General features: G+C 37.0%; 1 protein-coding gene across 18 annotated transcripts in view; it reads right to left on the bottom strand.

Annotated features, from left to right (window-relative positions):
* The window catches only part of PAM (peptidylglycine alpha-amidating monooxygenase), a 358,633-nt gene that overhangs the window by 124,721 nt on the left and 210,736 nt on the right, over positions 1-23,176 (bottom strand). For all 18 annotated transcript variants that reach the window (XR_002823834.1, XR_002823835.1, XM_023730151.1 and 15 more), the window contains 2 exons: positions 13,293-13,378; positions 11,579-11,662 (listed from right to left, as the gene is read on the bottom strand). Coding sequence is in view for 16 of the 18 variants with exons in the window: in XM_023730151.1 (XP_023585919.1) it covers positions 11,579-11,662; positions 13,293-13,378 (170 nt within the window). In the remaining 2 variants the exon portion in view is untranslated. The remainder of the gene's footprint in view (positions 1-11,578; positions 11,663-13,292; positions 13,379-23,176) is intronic.

The raw sequence follows: 23,176 nt of genomic DNA, 5'->3' as shown, positions 1-23,176 counted from the left end.
ATTCAGGTGAGATATACTCATGGTCATACTTTGGCTCTCATGGATTTGTTTTAATTTTTTCAGCTTCAATTTGAATTTGCTTATGAGCAATTGATGGTCTGTTCCATAGTCAACCCCTGGCCTTTTTCTGACTGATGATATTGAGCTTTTTCACCATCTCCTTCCACAGATTTAACTGATTTGATTCCTGTTTATTCCAATCAGTGACAGCCACGTGTATAGCTCCTGTTCATGTTGTTGAAAAGGGATATTTGCAATGAATAAGTCCTTGGTCTTGTAAAGTTCTATCATGCGATCTCTGGTGTCATCTCTATCACTAAGGTCATATTTTCCAAATACCAGTCCTTCTTCATTTCCAACTTTCGCATTCCAGTCACCAGTAATTATCAGTGCATCTTGACTACATGTTTGATCAATTTCAGACTGCAGATGTTGGTAAAAATCTTCAGTTTCCTCATCTTTGGCATTAGTTATTGGTGCATAATTTGAATAATAGTCATATTAACTGGTCCTCCTTGTAGGTATATGGATATTATCCTATCACTGACAACGGTGTACTTTAGGATGGATCTCGAAATGTTCTTTTTGACAATGAACATGTCACCATTCCTGTTCAATCTGTCATTCCTGGCATATTAGACCATATGTTTGTTTGATTCCAAATGGCCAATGCCAGTCCATTTCAGCTCATTAATGCCTTAGATACCGATCTTCAAGCAGTCTATTCCATCTTTGACAGCTTCCAATTTTCTTAGATTCATACCTCATAAAATCCACGTTCCTATTATTAATGGCTGTTTGCAGCTGTTTCTTCTCATTTTGAGTCATGCCACATCAGCAAATGAAGGTCTAAAATGTTTACTCTATCCATGTCATCAAGGTAGACTCTGCTTTGAGGAGGCGGCTCTTCCCCAGTCATATTTTGAGTGACTTCCAACCTGAGGGGCTCATTTTCCAGCACTATATTAATGTTCCAATTCTATTCATAAGGTTTTCACTGGCCAATTTTTTAAGTAGTCAACCGTCAGGTTCTTCTTCCCAGTTTGTTTTAGTTTGGAAGCTCTGCTGAAACTTGTCCACCATGGGTGACCCTGCTGGTATGAAATACTAGTGGCATAGTTTCCAGCATCACAGCAATATGCAAGCCACCACAGTCCTTGGATCAGACTTAGAGGAATACCGTCTAGACTATGTGCTTTAAAGGTAATTCTGTTAAGACCTTACATCTAATCCTAACTCTTTTAATGAAACGATGTGAGGAGTTCCTTTGTTTAAATGAACACTGAGGAAAATATTTTAAATGCGAAAACATCTACTGCATATCAAGAGGTGGGGCTCACTCATTCACTGTGGATTGTAAACTGGAAAAAATCATTTTATGAGGTAAATCAGTGCAATCTGTTAAGGTTTAAGCACCATGGCTCAGACATCCTATTTCTAGTAATCTACCCTGAAGTAGCAGTATATGGTTACCAAAAACATTTCTAACATTGAAGTACACTGTGGCTCTGCTTGCAATAGTGGGAAAAAAAGAATCAGAAGTTACAAATCTTTAACATAAATTATGGTATATCTACGCAAAAGAATAATAGGCAGCCATTATAAACAATGAAGAAGCTTTAAATGTGCTGCCTTAGAAATATGCCCAGGATACACTGTTAAGTTAAAAACAGTAACAATAGATGCAAATTAATATGGAGCATATGACTTGATTTTTGTCCAAAATAAAAACTGTACATGTATATGTCTGTGGTTTCTGTTTGTGTGCAGAAATGTTGAGATGAGTATATCATTATGGATTGAATTGTGTCCCCCCCAAAAAATATATGTCAACTTGGCTAGGCCATAATTCCCAGTATTGTGTGACTGTCCACCATTCTGTCATCTGATGTGATTTTCCCTTGTGTTGTAAATCCTACCTCGATGATGTTAATCAGTCAGGATTAGAGGCAGTTATGTTAATGAGGCAGGACTCAATCTATAAGATTAGGAAAATCTCTTTTGAGACATAAAAGAGAGAAGCGAGCAGAGAGACAGGGGAACCTCATACCACCAAGAAAGCAGTGCCAGGAGCAGAGCGGGTCCTTTGGACTCGGGGTTCTTGTGCTAAGAAGTTCCAAAACCAGGGGAAGACTGATGACAAGGACATTCCCCTAGAGCCCAGAGAGAGAAAAAGCCTTCCCCTAGAGCTGGCACCCTGAATTCAGACTTCTAGCCTCCCAGATTCTGAGAGAATACATTTCTCTTTGTTAAAGCAATCAACTTGTGCTATTTCTGTTATAGCAGCACTAGATAACTAAAGACATATGGAAAGTTGGCCAATATAAAAAGTAGTTATGGGGGATATGGAGGGTGATTGAAGGGAGTACTACAGATTTTTTAAGTAGTAGAGATATTGTCAGCAATTTTTTACTTTCTTTTTAATGTTTTTCCATAATTTGCAAGACAAAAAATAAAGTTGAGAGAGAAGATTCCTATAATGGGAAAATACGCAAATATACCCGGAGTCCACCAGTCTTGCTAGTGCTTTAACTGGTAACTCAAGTATTAAAAAATAGGTTTTTATGTTCTAATACAGGCCCTCTTTGCAACTCTGAAATCTGAACATCTCTGGAAACCTGAAGTTTTTTTCATAAAGTTTGGCAACAAAATCTGACCTGAACTGATGATGTTATTTATGGTCTTTATTCATCCCTTTTAGTGTGAATATTTGAACATTTTTTGCTATAGAAATATTAGTGCATATAATGAGAAATGGTGCCCTCGATTCTCCAAGATGACATACTGTAACATGATCTATGAACTTGAATATCTTTCAAAATGTTAGAAGTTCTTCATTTCAAATTGCATCTTGCCCATAACATTTTAGTTAAAAGTCTTTCTCTCTATATAAGGAAATATTAGAGAAATCAGAAGTGGTATTTGGGGAGGAATGAAAGAAGATTTGGCAGGTGGCACAGGTACCACAGCCATGGGAGACAAAAGAGAAACTGAGGTAAAGTATGTCCTTCCTGGAACTGCATTTCTGTATCTACTGGCGATAAAGCTTGTTTAAGCCGGGCTGCTGTCCCTGGAAGTAAGAGTTCGAAAATGTTCTGTGTGCTCTGGAATGAAAAATCGTGGTGAGAACTAAGGCCCTGGGTGGCACAAACAGTTTGTGCTAGTCGGCTAACCTAAAGGTTGGCTGTCTGAACCCACCCAGTGACTCTACGGAAGAAAAGCCTGGTGATCTGCTTCCGTAAGAATTACAGCCAAGAAAACCCTATGGAGCAGTTCTACTCTGTAACATATGGGGTTGTTACGAGTTGGAATCGACTACATAGTAAGGGAGCTGGGTTTGGACTTGGTGAGAACTAACCATATGATCTGTATTCTGGAAGGGGATTAGGGTTGCTGGTTTATGAGCATTTCAGGGTCCTATTCAGGGAAAACCAAGATGAGTGCTAAAAAGATGCTAGCTGTCTACCTTTCAATATACAGACTCTGTCGCTTTCAGGCATCTCAGTTGAGTGGTGGGGGATCTTAATAACACCCCTCATATTTCCAGTTTCAAAGGAGATTCTTAAATATGTAAAGTAATCCAGAATGCTCTAAGACACATGGGTTTAGAAATCCCACCCCATAACATTCCTCAATTTGTAGACGAGTAAGTAATAGCAGGCTGGAAATGATACAGGAGGAAGCTACTTGTACAGATTTATAGAAGACAACAGAGGAAGCAATGGGGAGCCTTCCTCAACCAAGTTTCCCACTATCTCTGCAATCAGGTATCAGGGAGTCAAGAGCACTCCAATGCTTACACTGAACTCACAACAGTCTGTTTTATACTGGAATGAAATAATTTTAAGTGTAGCTGCCCTGCCACTGATCTATGCTCCACCTTGTTAAAATATTGCATTAGCAAGAGATTTTTCCTAGGCTTACAATTTCAAAAGCTTTTTCCAGCAGCTTCCTGGCAGTAGTTTTGTAAGAGGCAGAGATGAGGAAGGAGCCACAGTGGAATTAGAAATTCTCTGGGGTCCTCTGCTCTCCCTTCCTCCTGCCACTGCTTCCATTCCCCCCTGCTCGTTCCACCACTCCTTCAGCTGTGATAAGACAGGAACCCCCTGTGTGTGTATGTGCATGAGTGTGCAGGCATTCATCCAGTAATAGCCACTGATCTGCAACTAGGAGTCCCCAGATGGTACAAATGGTTAATGTGCTCAGCCGCTAAACGAAAGGTTGCAGGTTCGTGTCCACTCAGAGGTGCCTCATAAGAAAGGCCTGGTAATCTACTTCTGAAAAATCAGCCACTGAAAACCCTATGGAGCACAGCTCTACTCTGACACACATGCATTCACCATGAATCAGAATCGACTTGATGGCAACTGGTTTACTGGTTATCTGGAACTAAGCTATTCAGAACTGTACCTAAATGGATCACAGCTAGGAGGGAATAAAGCAAAGAGGTCAAGGAGAAATCAACTCTGAAGGTCACCAAGTCCAGGCACTAGAGTTCCCATGATTTTATTCAATAAGTTCCCCTCCGGGGCTTCAATTCAGAGTCTGTTTATTCTAAACGTACAAATAATTCTATGAAATTTAGCTATCTAGATTCCGTATCTAAAACATCAATTCAGTACAAGGAAGAAAGGTGTTTATTGGACATCAATCTGGAAACATGAAATATCTTCTAAGGTAGACGTGATCTTACCTGTCTTTCAATCCCCCTCTCTTGCTGCACTTACTCTTTACTGGTTCGTATTATTATAGTTATTGTTCTATTTCTATTTTCCTCCTACTGGACAGTGAGCTGTATGAGGGCAGACTTTTGTTCTTACTCATCTTTACCTCCATTCAGTGCTTTGTTTGAATTGTTAAATGAGTTGAAGCAGCGCTTGCCAACAAAGGAGGCTACAGAAAACAGAGAGAAGCAGATACAAAGAAGGCAACAAGCCCAGCAACTTGGGAAAACTATGTATTCCTCGAAATTTAAGGAAAATCAGAGTGCAATAATTGGATATTCAGAGTTATATCCCAAAATTATGAAGAAAAGGGGGGAAGGGACAAGGAGGATAAGAACACTATCATCCATCTCCTCTGTGTCAGGCATAGCTGTAGGCATTTACCATATACCACCTCTTTTAATTCCATTAGGCACATATTTTTAAAATATTTCTATTCATGTTTTAAAGTTACAACACTTAAAGAGTTAAAACCTTCATTTTATGGCTACTGAAAATGACTCACCCTTTAAGGATTCTAAGTAGAATTTAGTGATTTGGCTTTACTAACATTACCCAAAAAACGAAGACTCAACTTGTTAGTGTTCACATACAGGAAAGTTGAAAATAGGGGCCCTAGCTTTCATTCATTTCATTTAGAAAAATAAGTATTAAATATCTACTCTAAGGGAAATGAATCTGTTGGCTATACTCTCAGCAATGTGCTAAAGGGTAGGCATACTTTGAGGGCTGTGATGAAGGGGTGGAAGGAAGCCCTGATTAGGCAGTAGTGGGTGTGTGTGTTCTTGATGACATATGGTAGCTTTCTTATATGTTTAAGGGCAGTATGTGCATTATAACTTGGACATTTTGCCAACTGAACAACAATCAGGGCTTAAGCAATTGGATGGAGTTCCTTACCTCCACTCTAAGTATCACTCAGTTGGTAAGTGCATGTGTTTTCCAATTTGAGAAATAAGTTACTGTTGGAGACTATTAAATTATTGTTTAAATTCTAGAAATGAGCGGCCAATTTTCTTATGATCCTCCTGGAACAAAACATCCAAGAGAAATGTGGTAATATTCTGTAACAACCTCAGGAGAATTTTCTCTTCGGAACAAGACTTTGTTGAAAAAATCTGGCAAGAAAAAAAAAAGAACCGAGGGGATCCCCAGTTTCCACTATTCTCATTTCCTTAAGGCAGGGACTCTACGCTGCAGTTTATCTTTGTGTACATGAACTATGAACAAATAAGCTGCTGTGGAGAACAGCAAACACAGCATAGCTAGGGAACTGCTACTGGCAACATGACAGACGTGAACATAGTTCTGTCTAAACATAAGGAGACACGGTTATGGGCAACTATGACAAAACGTTGCATTTACGAGAATTTATATCACATTGAAGTCCTTTCTAGAGAGTATAATGATAATGGAGGCAATAGTAGCTCAGTAGTAGACTTCTCTTCTTCCATGCAGGAGACCTGGGTTTGATTCCTGGCCAATGCACTTAATATGCACTCATCCCTCAGTGGAGGCTTGCATGTTGCTATGATGTTGAACAGGCTTCAATGGAGCTTCTAGACCAAGATAGACTACGTAGAAAAGCCTGGAGATTTACTTCTGAATATCAGCCAATGAAAACCATATGGATCACAATGGACAGATCTTCCAACCATCACAGGGATGGCTTAGGACCAGAGAGTATCTAGTCCCATGGTGCACGGGGTCAGCATGAGTTGGGGGCCGACTCAACAGCAGGTAACAAAAACAATCGTATGATGATAATAGCTAACATGTATTGAGTACTTACAAGGTACCTTCATATGAATCATTAGGATCCCCATTTTATAGATGAGGAAAGGGAAGCACAGAGAAGTTTAGAAAGCTGTCCAGGCTAACAAAACCAACCAACCAGTTGCTGTCAAGTCAATTCCAACTCATGGCAACCCCATGTGTGTCAGAGTAGAACTGTGTTTCATGAAGTTTTCGATGGCTAATTTTTCAGAAGTAAATCTCCAGGCCTTTTTTACAAAGCACCTTTGTGGACTCAAACCTCCAACCTTTTGGTTAGCCAAGCGTGTTAACCACTTGCACCTCCCAGGAATTCCTAACAGAACTAGCATGTGCCATTTCCAGGACTCAAACTAGACTGTCAGGTCGTAGAGTTCAGTCATCTAACACTGTACCATGTTATTGCCTACATGGGACATTCATTTCTAATTAGATTACATTCTATTTTCCATGGAATACTGGTATATGAAAAGTTAAACCACACTACATTAAAAAAAAAAAAAATCGTTTTAGCCTTTCAGAGTCCCAATCCTGGTTCATCCTGACCTCCCAGTCCTTTCTTTATAAGATTAGTCACTTTTCTATGCACTCAAGCCTAGGACTAAACAGCTTTATGAAATGAAGTCAGTCAGGTTTCTGCTCTATGGAAAAGCACTCTCAGGGTTCTCCATGAGTCGCTGCTGTTCTCAGAATAATGTCCTAACTAGCATCTTTATGGTCTGACCCCCTCCTTTCACCTCTGTTCTCATTTCTTGCCACTTCTCCCTTAGCATTTCACGCCCCCCCAATGCCACATTACCTAGAGTTCCTTGTGTACACGAGGCTATTTCATTCTGCGTCTCTGCGCGCGTTTTTACCTTTGTCTGAAATGTGTCTTACCCCTGCCCCCACCTACCTGGGAGCTCCTGATCACTCCTCAAAACCTTGCTCTGGTTCCATCTTCTAAGAAGCCTTTCCCAAGCAACGCCCCTTGCCCCTTCCAAGCAGACCTGCATACTCCCACCTCTCCACAGCCTGTGGCCAGTAGGCATGTCAATTACTCTATAAACACAAGATGTTTGTGCTTACCTCCCCTACTAGAATATCCTAAACTCCTTCGGACAGGAAGATCTGTATACCCAGCACAAGCCTGACACTATGATTGCCACTCATTTGACAATGCTGACTGTTTTTAAATGCTGCTTTTACAGCTTCATATTCTCTGCAATTTTCAAAACAAACAAAAAGTAAAACAATACAAATATTTCATGTAATTCCAAAGAACCCATTCTAATCACACACCCAATCCTTCCCTACTAGTAAAGATCGCATTCTAAAGCGTACCCAACTAGCTTCAGGTTACGTTCTCCCCTCCTCTTTATCAAGGTGCCCTGGTGGCTTTAAAGCGCTCAGCTGCTAACTGAAAGGTCATCATTTCAAACCTACGAGGAGCTCCCTCACGGGAGAAAGATGTGGCAGTCTGCCTTCATAAACATTTAAAGGCTTGGAATCTCTGTGGAGCAGTTCTACCCTGTTTTATAGGGTCACTATGAGTCAGAATCGACTCAACGGCAACAGGTTTGGGTTTTTGCGGGTTTTTTTCTTTTGGTTCCTCTTTATCACATTCCAACAAGTCTTAGAAGGTATTTTATCTTCACTGTTGGGGCATTATTAAAGAAATGTCTTAGGCTTCTCAACAATCTAAAACCTCCCCTGTGTGGAAAAATGTTCACACCCTTGTGGCAAACATTTTCCCCTTTTCAGTAGAATGCATTAATTCCTAGAAATGTTATTCTGGTTATGATTTAAAATTTATGTACTTAAAAATATCATCAATACTTTTAACATCATGATGTTTAAATCTTCATTGATGCTGGGACTAAAAGCAGCAATATGCTTATATATGTATGTACATACATACACATATACACATAAAATGCATTTTTAATAATTAAAAAATATAGAATGATATAATTATTTTCCATTTCTAGCTGCAAATGGAGATAAGCCTGTGATCACAACACAGAATCTGATTAAAGCATAAACCAAAAAAAAAAAACCCCAAAAAACCAAAGGCACTGCCATCAAGTTGATTCCAGCTCATAGTGACCCCAAAGGGTCTCCAAGGCTGTAAAACTTTACAGAAGCATACTGCCACAGATTTCTCCTGAGAAGCCACTGGTGGTTTCGAACCACTGACCTTTAGGTTAGCAGCTGAGCACATTAACCACTGCACAACCAGGGCTCCTTTATTAAGCATATGTCACTCCTTACAGTAAATCAGGCATGTAGAGATTCATATTAACTCTTACTTATCCTAAGGGTGTGAGCGAGGATGCAGTAACTAACTAGTAGGTCTAAAGGAATGCTTCTACTTGTGGAACTTAAAAACATAATTATAAAGATAAGGTTACAACATCTTAAGGGAAAAAAAAATCACACAATCCCATCTTTCAGAACATCAACTCTTTTTTACCTTGTTGCTCACGGTCCTTGTAAACATACAAGCACATGTATCTTTTTATATAGTCTGTATACATTTTTATGATTTGCTACTTTTTGGTATGCCATTCATTTAACCAATCCTCTATGAAGGGACACATTAACTTTTCAGTTTTTCATATTAATAGTTAATGGTACATAAATAACTATGGGTAGGTAGCTCATTTTTTTTTTAAATCTATTTCTTTAGGATAAAAACTTAGATCAAGATTTTAATATTATATTTAAGTATATATAATGTAGTAAAATTGCTTTCTAAAAAATTATAATAATTTACACAGCCTCCAAAACTGTACCAAATTCATTAAAACTCTGGCAAGACTGGATCTTATGATTCGATCTCTACGCATGCTGACTTTAATGAATGTAAAATGCTATCTCATTGTTTTAGGAAGGCTTTATGTATTCTCCCATTCGTTTACTACTCTAAATCACGTATAGCTTAGAGGATAAGATGGCATCTAACTGGTACTGAATGAATTACATGTGTGAAAATTTTTGTTTACATTTTTATTTTATTATAATAAGGTCTATGAATTATAGCATTAGTGATCTTTCTACCTTATACCTTCTTTTAGAAAAACTGTCCTTGAAAAAGTGAAAAATGAAAAAAATAGTACATAGTTTCTCATCTGTGTCTTACAGTAAAGAATGACTATATATTCACATATTAAAATATCAGTGCTTTTATTATTTGTAAACATAAATTACAAGACAAAATTCATTCATCAGTAAGAAATTAAACAAATTATGAAGTAGTGTGTGTGTATACACACATACTAGCTTTATTATATATAATATGTACACATTATATTTCTACATACTAGCTTTATAATATGTATTATATATGTTTATAATATATATACACATAGTACTTTATAATATAAATTATATACACATATTATATTATGTATATATTATTAAAGCTACTATGTGTGTGTATATGTATCATCCATTTTCCCTTAAGCGTCAATGCAGTATCTGTTAGGAAGTACTACAAAGCCAAGAGGAGTCAAGCTGAAAAGTGAAGCCCAGGGTTTTACAGAAAGAGTGAGGAGTGAGGGAGTGTGTGGGTATGATGGGCTACTCTAGTTGTGGCAGTCAGGCAAGGACGTCCTTGCCTTTTTTTTAATAAAATTATAGTCTCATCAATGCTTTGGAAGTCAGCAGTCTTAGTCTTAGTGCCTTTTCCACTGATGCTAACATAGTAAATTCTTATAGCAGATAATTCTTTGTTCTTCGAACACAAACATTATTTATTCCTTTGTGTTCAACATACCCTTGTTTTAAGCACTACAGACAGTTAATTTAAGATTAGGTTTTGTTCCAAAAATTGAAAGCTACGTATTTGTTTATAACTCAAAGCATAATTTCAACACAGAAACAAGTTTTATTTGGACATCAGATTCATGGGCTAGTACACAGGAGTTTGTTTAATTGATAATATATCTGACTCGAGCGCTAATTATAAGTTTTCAACTACATAAAATTATTCTTTCCAACACCATTTTCCAGAGGGAGACTGCATTTACTGATCCTGAATGCCAAGAATCTATGGACCCCCTCACCACATGGGGCTCTCTCAGGAAAGGCACCAGAGGATATTTCATAGGCAGAAATGGACATTTACATCCAGACTTAGCTGTCAGACAGAAATCTAATGTGTTTGGGGAGAGAAATGTGTCAGGTTAGTTAGTAGAAACACAATGTTAAATTAGAGAATTCAGGGGAATTATGTATAAATCAGCAAGACACAGTAGAAAAGCCAAGGAGTAAACTGCTTAATATTTACATTCCCATGAACACAAAAGTGTGAACTGGGAATGCAGTTGGAGTTTTGACTAAATACAGCAGAAGGAACAACATGTACGTCTTGGTTGCCTTGGTAACAGGGCCCATTCCTCATGTTAATGATTCTATAATAAGAAAAGAGGCTTTTAAATGAAGTGCATTGTAAACATGGGTAGAGCAACAGGTGTCTAGAGTAGAATTTAGGGCCGCCCAGGGATGAGTTCCTGGGTATTACAAATGGTCAACACGCTTGACTACTAACAAAAAGGTTGGAGGTTCGAGTTCACCCAGAGGCACCTTGGAATTGAAAACTTTATGGAGCACAGTTCTACACGAGTCAGAATTGACTTAAAGGCAAATGTTTTTTGTTTGTTTTAGGGGTAGGTGGAGTCTGTGTGTTGGTGGACATAGATGAGTTCATGAAGTGGAAGGTCTGGATTACCGACAAAGTCCTGACCTGAATCTCAGTGTTTGGGAGCTTCCCTGGTATTACAGAAGCTGGTGAACCTCTCAAGTCTTGTATAGTAATGTAAATAAACTAACCTCCTATGCTTTCTGATAATGTTGTGTGGAAGGAATCCCCCTATAGGAGAGCAGATAGGAAAAAGAACCTCAAGCACCTGCCTAAGGCATAGGAGGATAAATATGTGCGTAACAGAACAAAACTTTCAAACCGAAAAGAATTTCTTTAATAGTCCCACATTAAAGGAAACAAACTCAATTGTCCCATAGTGGTAAAGTGGTAAACTATGTGGGGAATTTTTCACTCTAATATGTGGATAATAGTATATATATTTTTCAAAACTTACCTCTAAAAGCACTAATATCCCCATAGTGCACCTGTAGTACAAAATATTTACTTCCAGTATCTCCTCCAACTCTGAATCCAACACCTAAAAATTTACAAAAGAGAAAATAATATTTCAGAAATAATTTAAAAATAAATATTAAACAAATATTTTAAAATTAATATAATAAAATAATATTTTAAAATGGAAACAGATTAGCTAATCTCCAGTTGCTGAACTATGAGATTCAAGGGGGAATAAAATAGCATATAGCATGAAGTTATGTTATACGAAAACTGAAATAAACTAAGCATTCACTGAAAATTTCTCATATAATCAATTGTTCTCAAAGCTCTGATGGAATTCTATTCATAGTTTCCACTTCAGAACCAGAATAATCGCTTATACTTTAAAATGATAATTCATTCATTTTGAAACAAAACTAACTAAAACAAAATTCTGTCCTTGTTGGTGAAAGGTACAGACATAAAAAATATTCTCTCATTTTGTTTTTTATATATTCACATTCATTTTTATGTTCTAATTCATTATAGTAAATAGACTCTTTAATCTCAAAATTACTTTTCTCCCCATATGAAAACAAGTATCTGCAAAAATTTCACTAAGGAAACCAACTGTATAACAAAGTTCAGTGTGTCGGTGAATTTTTGGAATCCTAATAGTCTTATTATTATTAGAGTTTGCTAGTAAGCTAAGAAAAAAAATCTACAGAGAACATATTTACAGGCAGGGAAAATTTTTTTTTCTATCTGCTCTACTAATGGATCTTAAAAATGTTAACAAATCTATGACAGACCCACCTACTAGTTTCCAAACTGTTTACTAGCAGCTGCCTGGTAAACTTTAGAGAGAATCCTGAGGCTCATTTGAAGCAAAGCAAAACAGTCATCAATTAGTGATGATGGTAAGAGTTAGAGAGGCAAGAGAGCATATGCATCACACATGACACTGTCCCAGAACCATGACAAAACTGTTCCATGAGAGAACTGTGAGGCACAATCCCCTTAATATTAAGAAACATTCAGGTAATAAAAGAAAGTCTGGTAATTCACTCACACATTGGAAGCTGTGAACAGTTTAGAGGTGAAGTCAGAAAGCCAATAGAAGTTTGCCTTTCTAACAAGTTCCCAGGTGATGCTAATGATGCTGGTTAGTGACCAATTCTAAGAATCACTAGTAGAAGAGTGGTTCTCAATATTTATTATACATAAGAATCACCTGGGGAACTTGTTAAACTGTAGATTCTGATTCAGTATATCTGGGATGGAAATGCAAATTCTCAGCTGGGGTTTGAACCTGGGGTTCTGAAGCCCTGGGCATCACGTTATTACTTAGGTTCCAGGACTATAAAAAAATAAAAAAAGAAACTCTGCTGATACAGCAATTTATTTTATTCCTAGCTCTCTTGGCTCATAAAATGCTCAACTTGTCAAGAACCAATGTGCCTTAGGCCAAAGGTGGCTTAAGGTATATTTGGTTATTTTCTAACTCTATCTAAAACGTTGTGCAGGCAAATTACCAAAGAGAGGCAGAGAAAAGAGTAACTACTTAAATGAAAACTTTTAAATACAAAGCAGGTGATGCCAGTACTTTTAGTATGAAATTGCAATAAAGAACACTGTTAACAACTGTTGGAAAGGACTATAATAAAAAGTACTTTGGAATCAGAAATTAGTAGCTTAAAGTAAGACTATCCAAAAGGCCTCTAACATACCTTTAGGGAGTCTGGTGGGGGGAGCATTTCTTGCCCAGGCATATAAAATATTGGCTTTATCTGTACAGGTTCCTTCATCACAAAACCTGGAAAAACAAAAAAGTTATAATGAAGATTCAAGTAGTGAAATGCATAAGTCAGTCCACACTGGGGGAGGGGATGTATCTGAAAGCAAAAGTACTGTACATCAATATTATCACCATTGTAGTCATATCAGCTTTAAGATCTAAAGAATAATTTCTATGAGAAAAGCACGTATAAAGAGAGGCTTGTTGTTATTTTATTTGCATTCATGCCTGATAGTGATGCAATCCCATCAGGTTTATATACAGTTAATACTTTGATATGTTCATAATCAGGTAGAAAAATAAACATTACACAGAGATTCCGTATAAACCAGAGTGAATGCAGTAGAACTCTGCAAGTGGACTAGAGGAAATGAACACACTTCCCCTTTGGGGGATCAGTGTTACTGTCCGTTAACGTTTAGCCACAGCAGCAAAAAATACACAATGCTTGACACTCAGTAGGGTGAACAATACAAGAGCACCCCACTTAAGTGGATCTTGATATTACATATGACCTTTCTTAAGTCTATGAACACTGGATGTGCCTTTATGAGCTGTTTCTTGTTGTGCAAATCACTTAATCTTACCGAGCCTCAGTTTTCTCTCTCGTAAAACAAGGATAATTATACCTACCTCACAGAGTTAGTGGATCAAATGAGATATAATGAAAGCACTTTATAAACCTCAAAGCACTACACCAGGGTAATGCATTATTTAACAAAACACTGACTTTATCTAAAGATTCATTGTTGAGAGACAGTGTTATACGGTGAAAAGAGCACAAGTTGAACCCCAGAATGACCTCTTAGTAGAGATGCACCATGGACATGTTTATAGGCTCTCAAAGGCCCAACCCCTGTATGGAAAACTCTCTGATATGGCTGTTCAGTTATGATGTGTGTAAGGTGCCCAGTTCGGTAACTGGAACATTTGGTAGATCCGATGCAGTAAATGTTAATCTGTGTGACTCCAAATCATTCATTTTTTTTCCATTGCACGCTACTGCCTCAGTATGTTCTGATATAGAATTGGATTTGTTCAAAAACACCATTAAGCTAAATGTTTACATTGCTTTTATATGTTTGTGTTTTGGAAAATTGGGAGCAAGCAAGATCAGCATCAGGAGCATAGGCAGATCTGACAAGTTCGGAGACTATCAAGGAGAAGGACAAGGACAAGGTCCAGTACAGCTTCTTGGACAGGAGGTTGGCTCACATAGGAAAAAATGTGCACTGCCATAGCCTGCAAGGGAAGTAAAGGCAGACTGTGGCAGCTTTCAAAACAGGTTAGAAACTCAGGCTAGAAATCTGGCAAACATTCAGATCACAGATATGAAAACCACCAGTTAGAAGTACCTTGATATTCTAAGGCAGAACTCCTAACATGTTTTCTGCTTTTAGCTAGAAATGGGGTTGGAGGATGAGCAGTTTAAGTGCAAACACTACATTCCTATCTGAATAAAGGCATGAGGGACTGGGAACCAGGAGGTCCTGATTAGGTTATGCTTAGCAAATGCTCTTGCTTCTATAAATCAGGCCGCAGAAAGAGACTGTGTAATGTGTAATGTAAAACACATCAACAAGTGGTTACTTATGGTTCACTGTCAAGAACAATATACTTATGATGAAGGATCATGACCACGTGAGGACTATGCTTTGGAACAAGTATCTGTGACATCTTTGTGCCAAGTGTGCTAAAAGGCTTATGGTGTTGGACACTGCCCAAAAGCAAAATTTTCTTCCTTGGCCTCATGCTATAGCAGTTAAAGAAATGAGATTGTCAGATGTAATGAACTTTGTATCTCACTGCTGTGAGCTACTAAAATTTAAATATCTGAGTGGCCATTTTCATAGCTTTCAACAAAGATCATAAATATACAAGTGCTTAACATCAATGTGATGACAGGCTTAGGTTAAACAAGATAATTGTTTCCTCTGATATGGTAGTCGATTTAATATGTGACTAGAAAGTACCAGAATGAAATAGAGAAAATGGGTTTAGTAAATTTTTCTAAGCCACACATTTGATGATGTCATTCTCTGGCTCAAAATCTTTCAACTGGTTCCCAAAAATAACATGAAAATAAAATCCACACATTGTAGAAGACCATATAGACCTTTCATAGCCTGGGACCTTGTTATAGCTCCAGACAAAACCTCTTTTTTAGTTATGCCAAGTTGCTGGCAATTTCTAATCTCTCTTCTCCACTGTTACCTCTGTCTGGAATACCCCTTCGCCATCTCATTGCCTCACAAACTTGTACTCATCTTCTCCTTCAAGATTCCACTCAAGTTTTCCTCCTCAGGGAAGCATTCTCCAATCTCCCTCCCTCCAACTTCCATTCTTTAATCATAGCACTCACTCCATGTATCTGTTTACTCATCTATCTCTCCAACCAGACTGTGAGTACTTTGAGGATTGGGGTCATGACTTCCTCTTTGTACTCCCAGCACCTGGAATCCTGCCTGGCATCTAGTGAATATTCAACAAATGTTTCGTGAAGCTTACCTCTAGGTGGATTTTCAGATTTTCCATGCATAAACAAATAATTGAATTGACCTAAATTTTACTGCACTGTCAAGTATTACTAAAAGATTAAATACCAATACATTATTATTGGTATTTAATTATTATTACCCTGATATTTTGTACAAATCAGCTTACCTTCACTCACACAAGAACACTGCAAGGAAGTTATACTTTACAGCTGAAGATCAGAATAACTTCCAAAGGTCACCCAGCCAAGCTATGATTCAAAGCTAGTGCTGTAACACCCCTTCGATCTCAATTTGTGAGACTGATTTATGGCAGAGAATGATATTATACAAAGATAAGCATTGATGATGACTATCTACTTGAACTAAGTTGCAATCTGTGTGTGCAATTCTAAAAGCAGACCTTAGACAAAATAAGTAGTTCTTCTGAGCTAGTCACAAAGAAACAACCATTTTATGTTTTATTCTCTTATCAGGTTTGGTAAAATAAGAGCTTCAAAAGCTAACTTTCATTTGATTTTTAAAATCCTGTTTTATGATTTTTTTTAAATTTATTAAACTCAAGACTGAGTAAAGAATGACTCATTGGAGGAAACTGGGACATTGAAACTAATTCTAAACCTTAATGGGAGAGAAGACTAAGTAAAGACGGAAAACAAGAGGCCAACAGAGCTGGGTTCCATAATTGACAATATGACTGAATGGCAAAGAGCATTTGAAAGAAATCCCTGCACCTCTTCATTTTCAGATTTCCATTTCCCATTTCAAATGAAAATTGCATCATATTTTCTCCACATAAAGTGACCAACATGATAAAGGTGGTATTATATTGTAGTTTTTCAAAAAAAGAGTTCTGCAATAATAGAGAGTCTTACTATTCTTATTAATAAGAAGTCTTAAGACCAGGAAGCAATGTAACTTTTGATCAATGGCTGTCATAATTTCAGGCCTCATCAACCAGGTTTCTTCTTTTTATAATTCTAACAGCTTCTCCTAAAAGCTCCTCCAGATTAAGCCAATTAAATTGCGAAAAGATTCACATAGCTCCCTTGTGGTTTCTTAATATACCTAGTGAAAATGATGAGAATTAACATTTGAAAATAAAACTATTCTGGTTTCTTAAACTGTTGCTTTTTTCACCTCTAATCCACGGGGAAACCATTCAGATGGCATGAATAGTTTCTGACTGTGCCAAGTACTGAAGAGCGCTAGCCTGTCATTTTGAATTACTATTCAAATAAAACATGATTGACTGTTAAAGTACTCTCTCGTTGTATCTGTTAAGGCTATTTAAAATCCAAGGTTACTCAGAGAAGATCAGAACTGATAACTCATTTTTTTTTTTTTGGCTAAAAAAAAAATTTTTTTTTTAATAAAACTGTCACGCCCTCAAGTTAAATGTGTTTGGTCTTAAATTCCTATTTTTAATGTATTAGGTGTCTAACAGAACCACAGCAGGAAAATTAATCTAAAGTTAAAAAGTTGCTTTAAGAAACACAATATAAAATCAGTGGCTTGTGTGGAATGTCTTTACCTTTCAAAACTGCATCAAGTATGAGTCAGGTATTCAAATCCCATTAACTGCTCTATAAATCCATACAACATTTTTCCCAATTCAGACAATCTTCTGTGTATTTCAATGCAATGGGTATGCATTAACATAGTAATTGGAAGGATACTAAATGGGAAAGCTTAATAAAAGCAGTGATTAAAAAGCACTAGCCTGATAAACAAACAGTACCACAGTATCCCTCCTCTCCAATGAGATTTTTTAGAAAACCCATTGGCCATCGAGTCAATTCTGACTCATAGCAACCCTACAGGGCAGAGTGTTACTGACCCATACAATTTCCAAGGAGCGCCTGGTGGATTCGAACAGCTGACCTTTTGGTTAGCAGCTAGCTGTAGCTCTTAACCACTAAGCCACCAGGATTTCCCCAATGAGATCACAGTGGCAACAAAATCCATAAGAGCAGAGGGTATGTTATGTTTTGTTCACACCAAATTCCCAGTGCATAACCGTCCTTGGCTCATAAACACTTAGCTAATAAATACTTTATTAATAAAAGAATAAAGATGGTAGCAGCCAATTATTTACTTCTATGTGACAGGTACTATGCCAAGTATATTACTTACATCATGTCATCTTTATGATGGCCCAATCAGACAGTCTTAGTATTCCCATTTTACAGATAAGGAAACAGGTGAATATATAAGTGAAAGTCATTTGGCCAATGTTTATTACAAATATCAAGTAATGGAGCTGAGATTTGAACCCAAGACTCTCTGATTTCAAAGTTCTGGCTTTACGGTAAATACACTACACTATGCTATAATAATACTGCTATTCTGTTTAACTTAAATACTAGTCTACGTTGCCAGTTCAAATCCACCAGCCACTCCTTGGAAACTCTGTGGCAGTTCTACTCTGTCCTATAAGGTCACTATGAGTCGGAATCGACTCAACAGCAACGAGTTTAGTTTTTGGAGGATGGAATAATGTTCAAAATTATGTAGTGTTTGTTTCTGTTGAAACTGTCAAGATAGTTTCAAACATGGCATTCTATTTTATTAAAGTTGACATTAGCCCACTAGAATTGAGTAGTTACCTAAGGAATTCTTTTAATTCAGGCCACCTAAAAATCAGCCAAAAACATGATCCTTGGTGACTAGAAGCTAGAACGAGATATCAACTGTATTTTAACAAACTGATTCATTATACTATCCCTGTATGAAATATAATGACTCTTATAATATTAAAGTATAAAAGAGAAATAGATATAATTTTTTAGCCTAGCAGAAATTTTTGGAGCCCTGGTGTCGTAGTGGCTAAAGAGCTCGGCTGCTAACCTAAAGGTTGGCAGTTCAAATCCACCAGCTGCTCCTCAGAAACCCTATGGGGCAGTTCTACTCTGTCCCATAGGGTCACTATGAGTCAGAACCAACTCGATGGTACCTAATAACAACAACAGCAGAAATTTATGACTTAACTTTACTATTACTGCACATTTTATAGTGTTTAAAATAAGGGACAGTGCAGATTATGAAGATTCGTGTTATTTTTATTTATAATGACAAGGATGTTATGTATGTTTAACTTTACAAGTTCAGTTTTCGCAGAAGAAACGGGATTTCAGAAGACACACTGAGTTATGCAGTACAGCATACAGATGACAGGTAACTAGGATATGCGGAGGGCGCATAAAGGTAGCATATGCAAATATCATTCTCAACCAAAGAATCATTATCATCATGAGGGAGGCAACAAAGCTATAGTTATCTGGAAAGCAAAAAACCTAAAAACAATGTCATTTAAATAGGTAGCCAAGCAGGGTGTCTCACATACAGGCTTCTCTCTATATATCTTTATATGTTTTGGCTACTTTTCTCTTTCCCCTCATCAGCATCTACAACCCTGTGGAGATAGTGTGTCTTTTTTAAAAAAGACACAGCGGGTGGTTAATAAATAGAAACAGTTGAAAGGGATTTAAGCTAAAGCTTCATAGTATGGTAAAGCACTACTGCTTTAGCTTGAGAATGATCCCAAGTTAGAACAGCTGGAAAGAGCCTCATCTAACCAGCTGGGATTCTTCTTTTCAAAAGAGATCAAACAACCTGTGGAAGCCATCTTTGATGTGTAAAGATTAGCTGGTCATAAGCATCATTAGAAATAGTTTTAAAATCAAATATTAATTACTAAGACTAAAAATAATAACTTTAGCTCTGCACAGATTACTCTGAAGTACAAGGCTGGATAAATAAGATACCCATTCACTTTCATCACCCAGTATTTTTGAACACAGTCTTGGGGTTTGTAATCATAAGCTGCATTAAGCCTTAAATCCTGTGCTCAGCAGAACAGAAAATGCACAAGTCAACATCTCACAGGAAAAAAAAAAGAGAGAGACTGAGCATTCCAGAATTACTCCAAATGCCAGAACAATTAGTATGAGCAAAATATCCATGATTTTCAAGGCCCAAATCACTCAACAGCAAACCAATCATTATTTTTTAAAAATTGCTTGTTAGAGTAAAAACAGAAAAAAGATATTCACAGAATAGATAAATACAATATCTTAATTTCTGAGGATCTCCTAAAATTTACCATATTTTAGTGGAGAGCAATAAAAGATTCTTATACCTAAATTGCCCAATTTCCAGCATCTCCATTTCCTTACTGACCCTAAACAACCCAAAACAGCATCTCCTCACTTATGGCTCATATTCAGCCTACAAATCTGGGAAACTTAGAATTGCCAAGCTCAGAATTGAGTCAGCTAGCACAAACAGAGTCCAACAAATCATGCTCTTGCCTGCTTGCTCCAATCTCCATGCTATTACTTTCCCTTGGTCCCTAAATGTGGTTAATTGTCTCCTTCCTTAAAAGCCTCAGAAGGAAAGTATTAGGGTTACTTCTGACAAGTGTTGTTGCCTTCTTTACATGGGTCAGCAGAGCTGCTGCTTTTCCATCAGGTGGTCCTTATTTGCATCCTTGAGAGGTATGCTAATTTGGAATTGAGCACCAGGCTCACTCTAACTATAAAGGGACCACTCCACAGTATATTAAAAGGTTCACATCAATGTATGCAATTTAAATGCACATGCATATAATTAACTAGACACATTACCAGTGTGAGCTGCTAATTTGGAATGAGACACAAAAGACTGGAATATGTGTAGAGGAAAAAAAAAATTTTAAATTAAAATGACTACATAATGAAAACTGCTTCATGCTGTGTCTACTATTTTCATGTAAACTTAATATAACTGTAAATATATTTTACTGAACAGTAGAAAGAGGCAATTACAAAGAGCAAAGGAGGGCAGCACAGCAGTGAAACATCATCGGAATATCTCTTTGCTTCCATATTAAAAGTGCTGCCTGAAGACAGAGGATAAATTATAACTTCATAATTTCAGGGGAAAAATGTTTTCTATATTAAAGACAGATACCTATTTGCCAACCTGCTGGCAATGCAAACAGAACACTCAAGTGAAAACAGGGGAAATCCTAGCTAACAAAACAGAAAAGAGAGGAAATCCAAGCTTGACATTTTGGTGTTGAAAGATCCTATTATCTTTTTCTTCTTCCACTAAAACAGCTTTGTGCTCTCTTAAAAATTTTCCCTAGAACATGAATGAGTTCTCAATATTCTTAAGCACCAGAAACCATAATAGGTATCATAAGCAAACATATATAGGAACGTTTGGGACTCTTAAGAACTATATCTAGGAGCAACTGAAGCATATATTTGCAACTATAAACTGAGTGTGATAAATTCCATGACTCAAATTTTCAGAAAAATAATGCCAGACTTTTGACACTGGTAGATTCGTGTTATTAGTATTACAATTCAGGTGGGAAGATAAGAGGGTAAACCGTCGAAAAAAAAATCCACTGACTGTCTCTAGGGCTGAGCCTCTGAGGCCTTGGGGCTGGGAGCAGAGGCTGTTGTTGCAAAGTAACAGAAAAGTTTTCAGCCCATTATATACCCTGTAAGCTCTAATTCTTAAGAGGCATGCATTTTGCCAAATATTGGGGGATAAATAACCTATACTATCTCTAAAAAGGTGCATACAGCTCTTCTTTTTTTTAATCTGAAGGTAAATATTGCTAATTTCAGAAGAAATATTTTTAAAGCATAAAGGCTGGATTATTGAAGTCAGAGTCATTATAACTGTTTTTTTTTAAGGCGTATCTCCTAGTTTGCAATATATATTTAGAAGATTATACATTTAAATGTGAGATGAAACACTCTGGTCTTGGTTAAAAGAAGATGAATAACAGCATCAACTATTGTCCTTGATTTATGTTTATAAAATCAAATAACAAACTGATATGTGGAGTAGGTGGGAACATAGGCTGTAAGGCAGATATTTCAAAATCTATTTAAAATGTCATGGGTACAGTGTCATTAAGAACTCTAATTACTCTTTGATGCAACTTATGGGCAAAACACAGTGGGCCACCTGCCTGAGGTGCATCAATCAACACATCTCCAACTCCTAGTAATAATTCCTCTCTAATCTGATTCAGCCTTTGCATGCAATTTATAGTCACAGAATTATGGAATTTTAGGGAAGAGAGGGGCTTCATAAATGATCTAGTATAAGTCCCTCACTAAAATGAAGAATCCCAGGCCCAGACAGACTGAGTAACTTGTCCAGAGAATTTAGCTAGTTGGTTGACTGCTCTTTTCACTCTACCATGTTGCCTTTCAAGTAATAATTTTAGCAAAATAATATACGTACCAATTACTTTATTCAAATTTGCTATTTTCACTTTCATTTACATTTTTCTTTGAATTCCCTTTTTCTCTAAATTGGAAGTCTTTTGGCCACTATATTTTATAAATTTAATTTCAAAACAGAATAATTAAAAATATTAAAAAATATTTTTAAAGGACCAAACTAACGCCTTTGCTTTGACATACGCTTAACATAAGAACAAGCTTGATTCATAGTATAAGATTTTTTTTTTAACAACTGGAACCATAATAGCATTTAAATGATGTTTTATTTTCTCACTCATTCCCTTTAACCAGGATGAAGCTAAGCCAGATTTTAAATCTTACATCCTTTCTAGCTATTTCAGCAAATCTAATCCAAAGGTAAATATTGCTAATTTCAAAAGAATTATTTTCAAAGCATAAAAACCAAAAGATGTGATTTTCTGAATAAAATTCACAAAAAGCTGTCACAGAATAATCTTTTAATACCAGAATTTTATTTACAAAAATTTACTGAAGAGTGAAAACTGGAATGTTGATTTGCTGACTCTATTCATACATAAACCTGGTCATGTGAGTTGGAATCCTATGTGATATGCTCCTTTCATCAAATAACTTAAGCCTATTAATAAATGCTTTGATGGTACTTGGTCCATGGAGATTTCCACTAATTGCCCTGTGCTTTTAACAGTTCCAAATACATACTACAATTGTTTATCATAAAATCTACCGGAAAGCAATAGCTGCATGCCTCGCATCAGGCTAATGAACATTAGGATGCACAAAGCAGGGTCTCAGTCAGTACACAGTACTGGGGAAGCCAGTATAACCTGTACAAGGAAAGGTCATGAAGTTCCATAGACACATCCAAACTCCCTGAGAGCCTGAATTGCTGGGTAGAGGGCTGTGGGGACCATACTCTCGAGGAACATCTAGCTCAATTGGCATAACATGGTGTATAAAGATAACGTTCTGCATTCAACCTTGCTGAGTAGTGTCTGGGGTCTTAAAAGCCTGTGAGCAGCCAGCTAAGATACTCCATTGGTTGCACCCCTTTGGGAGCAAGGGAGAATGAAGAGAACAGGATACAA

The sequence above is a fragment of the Trichechus manatus genome, unplaced genomic scaffold (genome assembly GCF_000243295.1).
Source record: "Trichechus manatus latirostris isolate Lorelei unplaced genomic scaffold, TriManLat1.0 scaffold00032, whole genome shotgun sequence".
In the NCBI taxonomy this organism is placed as follows: Eukaryota; Metazoa; Chordata; class Mammalia; order Sirenia; family Trichechidae; genus Trichechus; species Trichechus manatus.
Note: the sequence above shows the minus strand (reverse complement) of the source record. Positions and strands in the feature narration are given on the sequence as shown.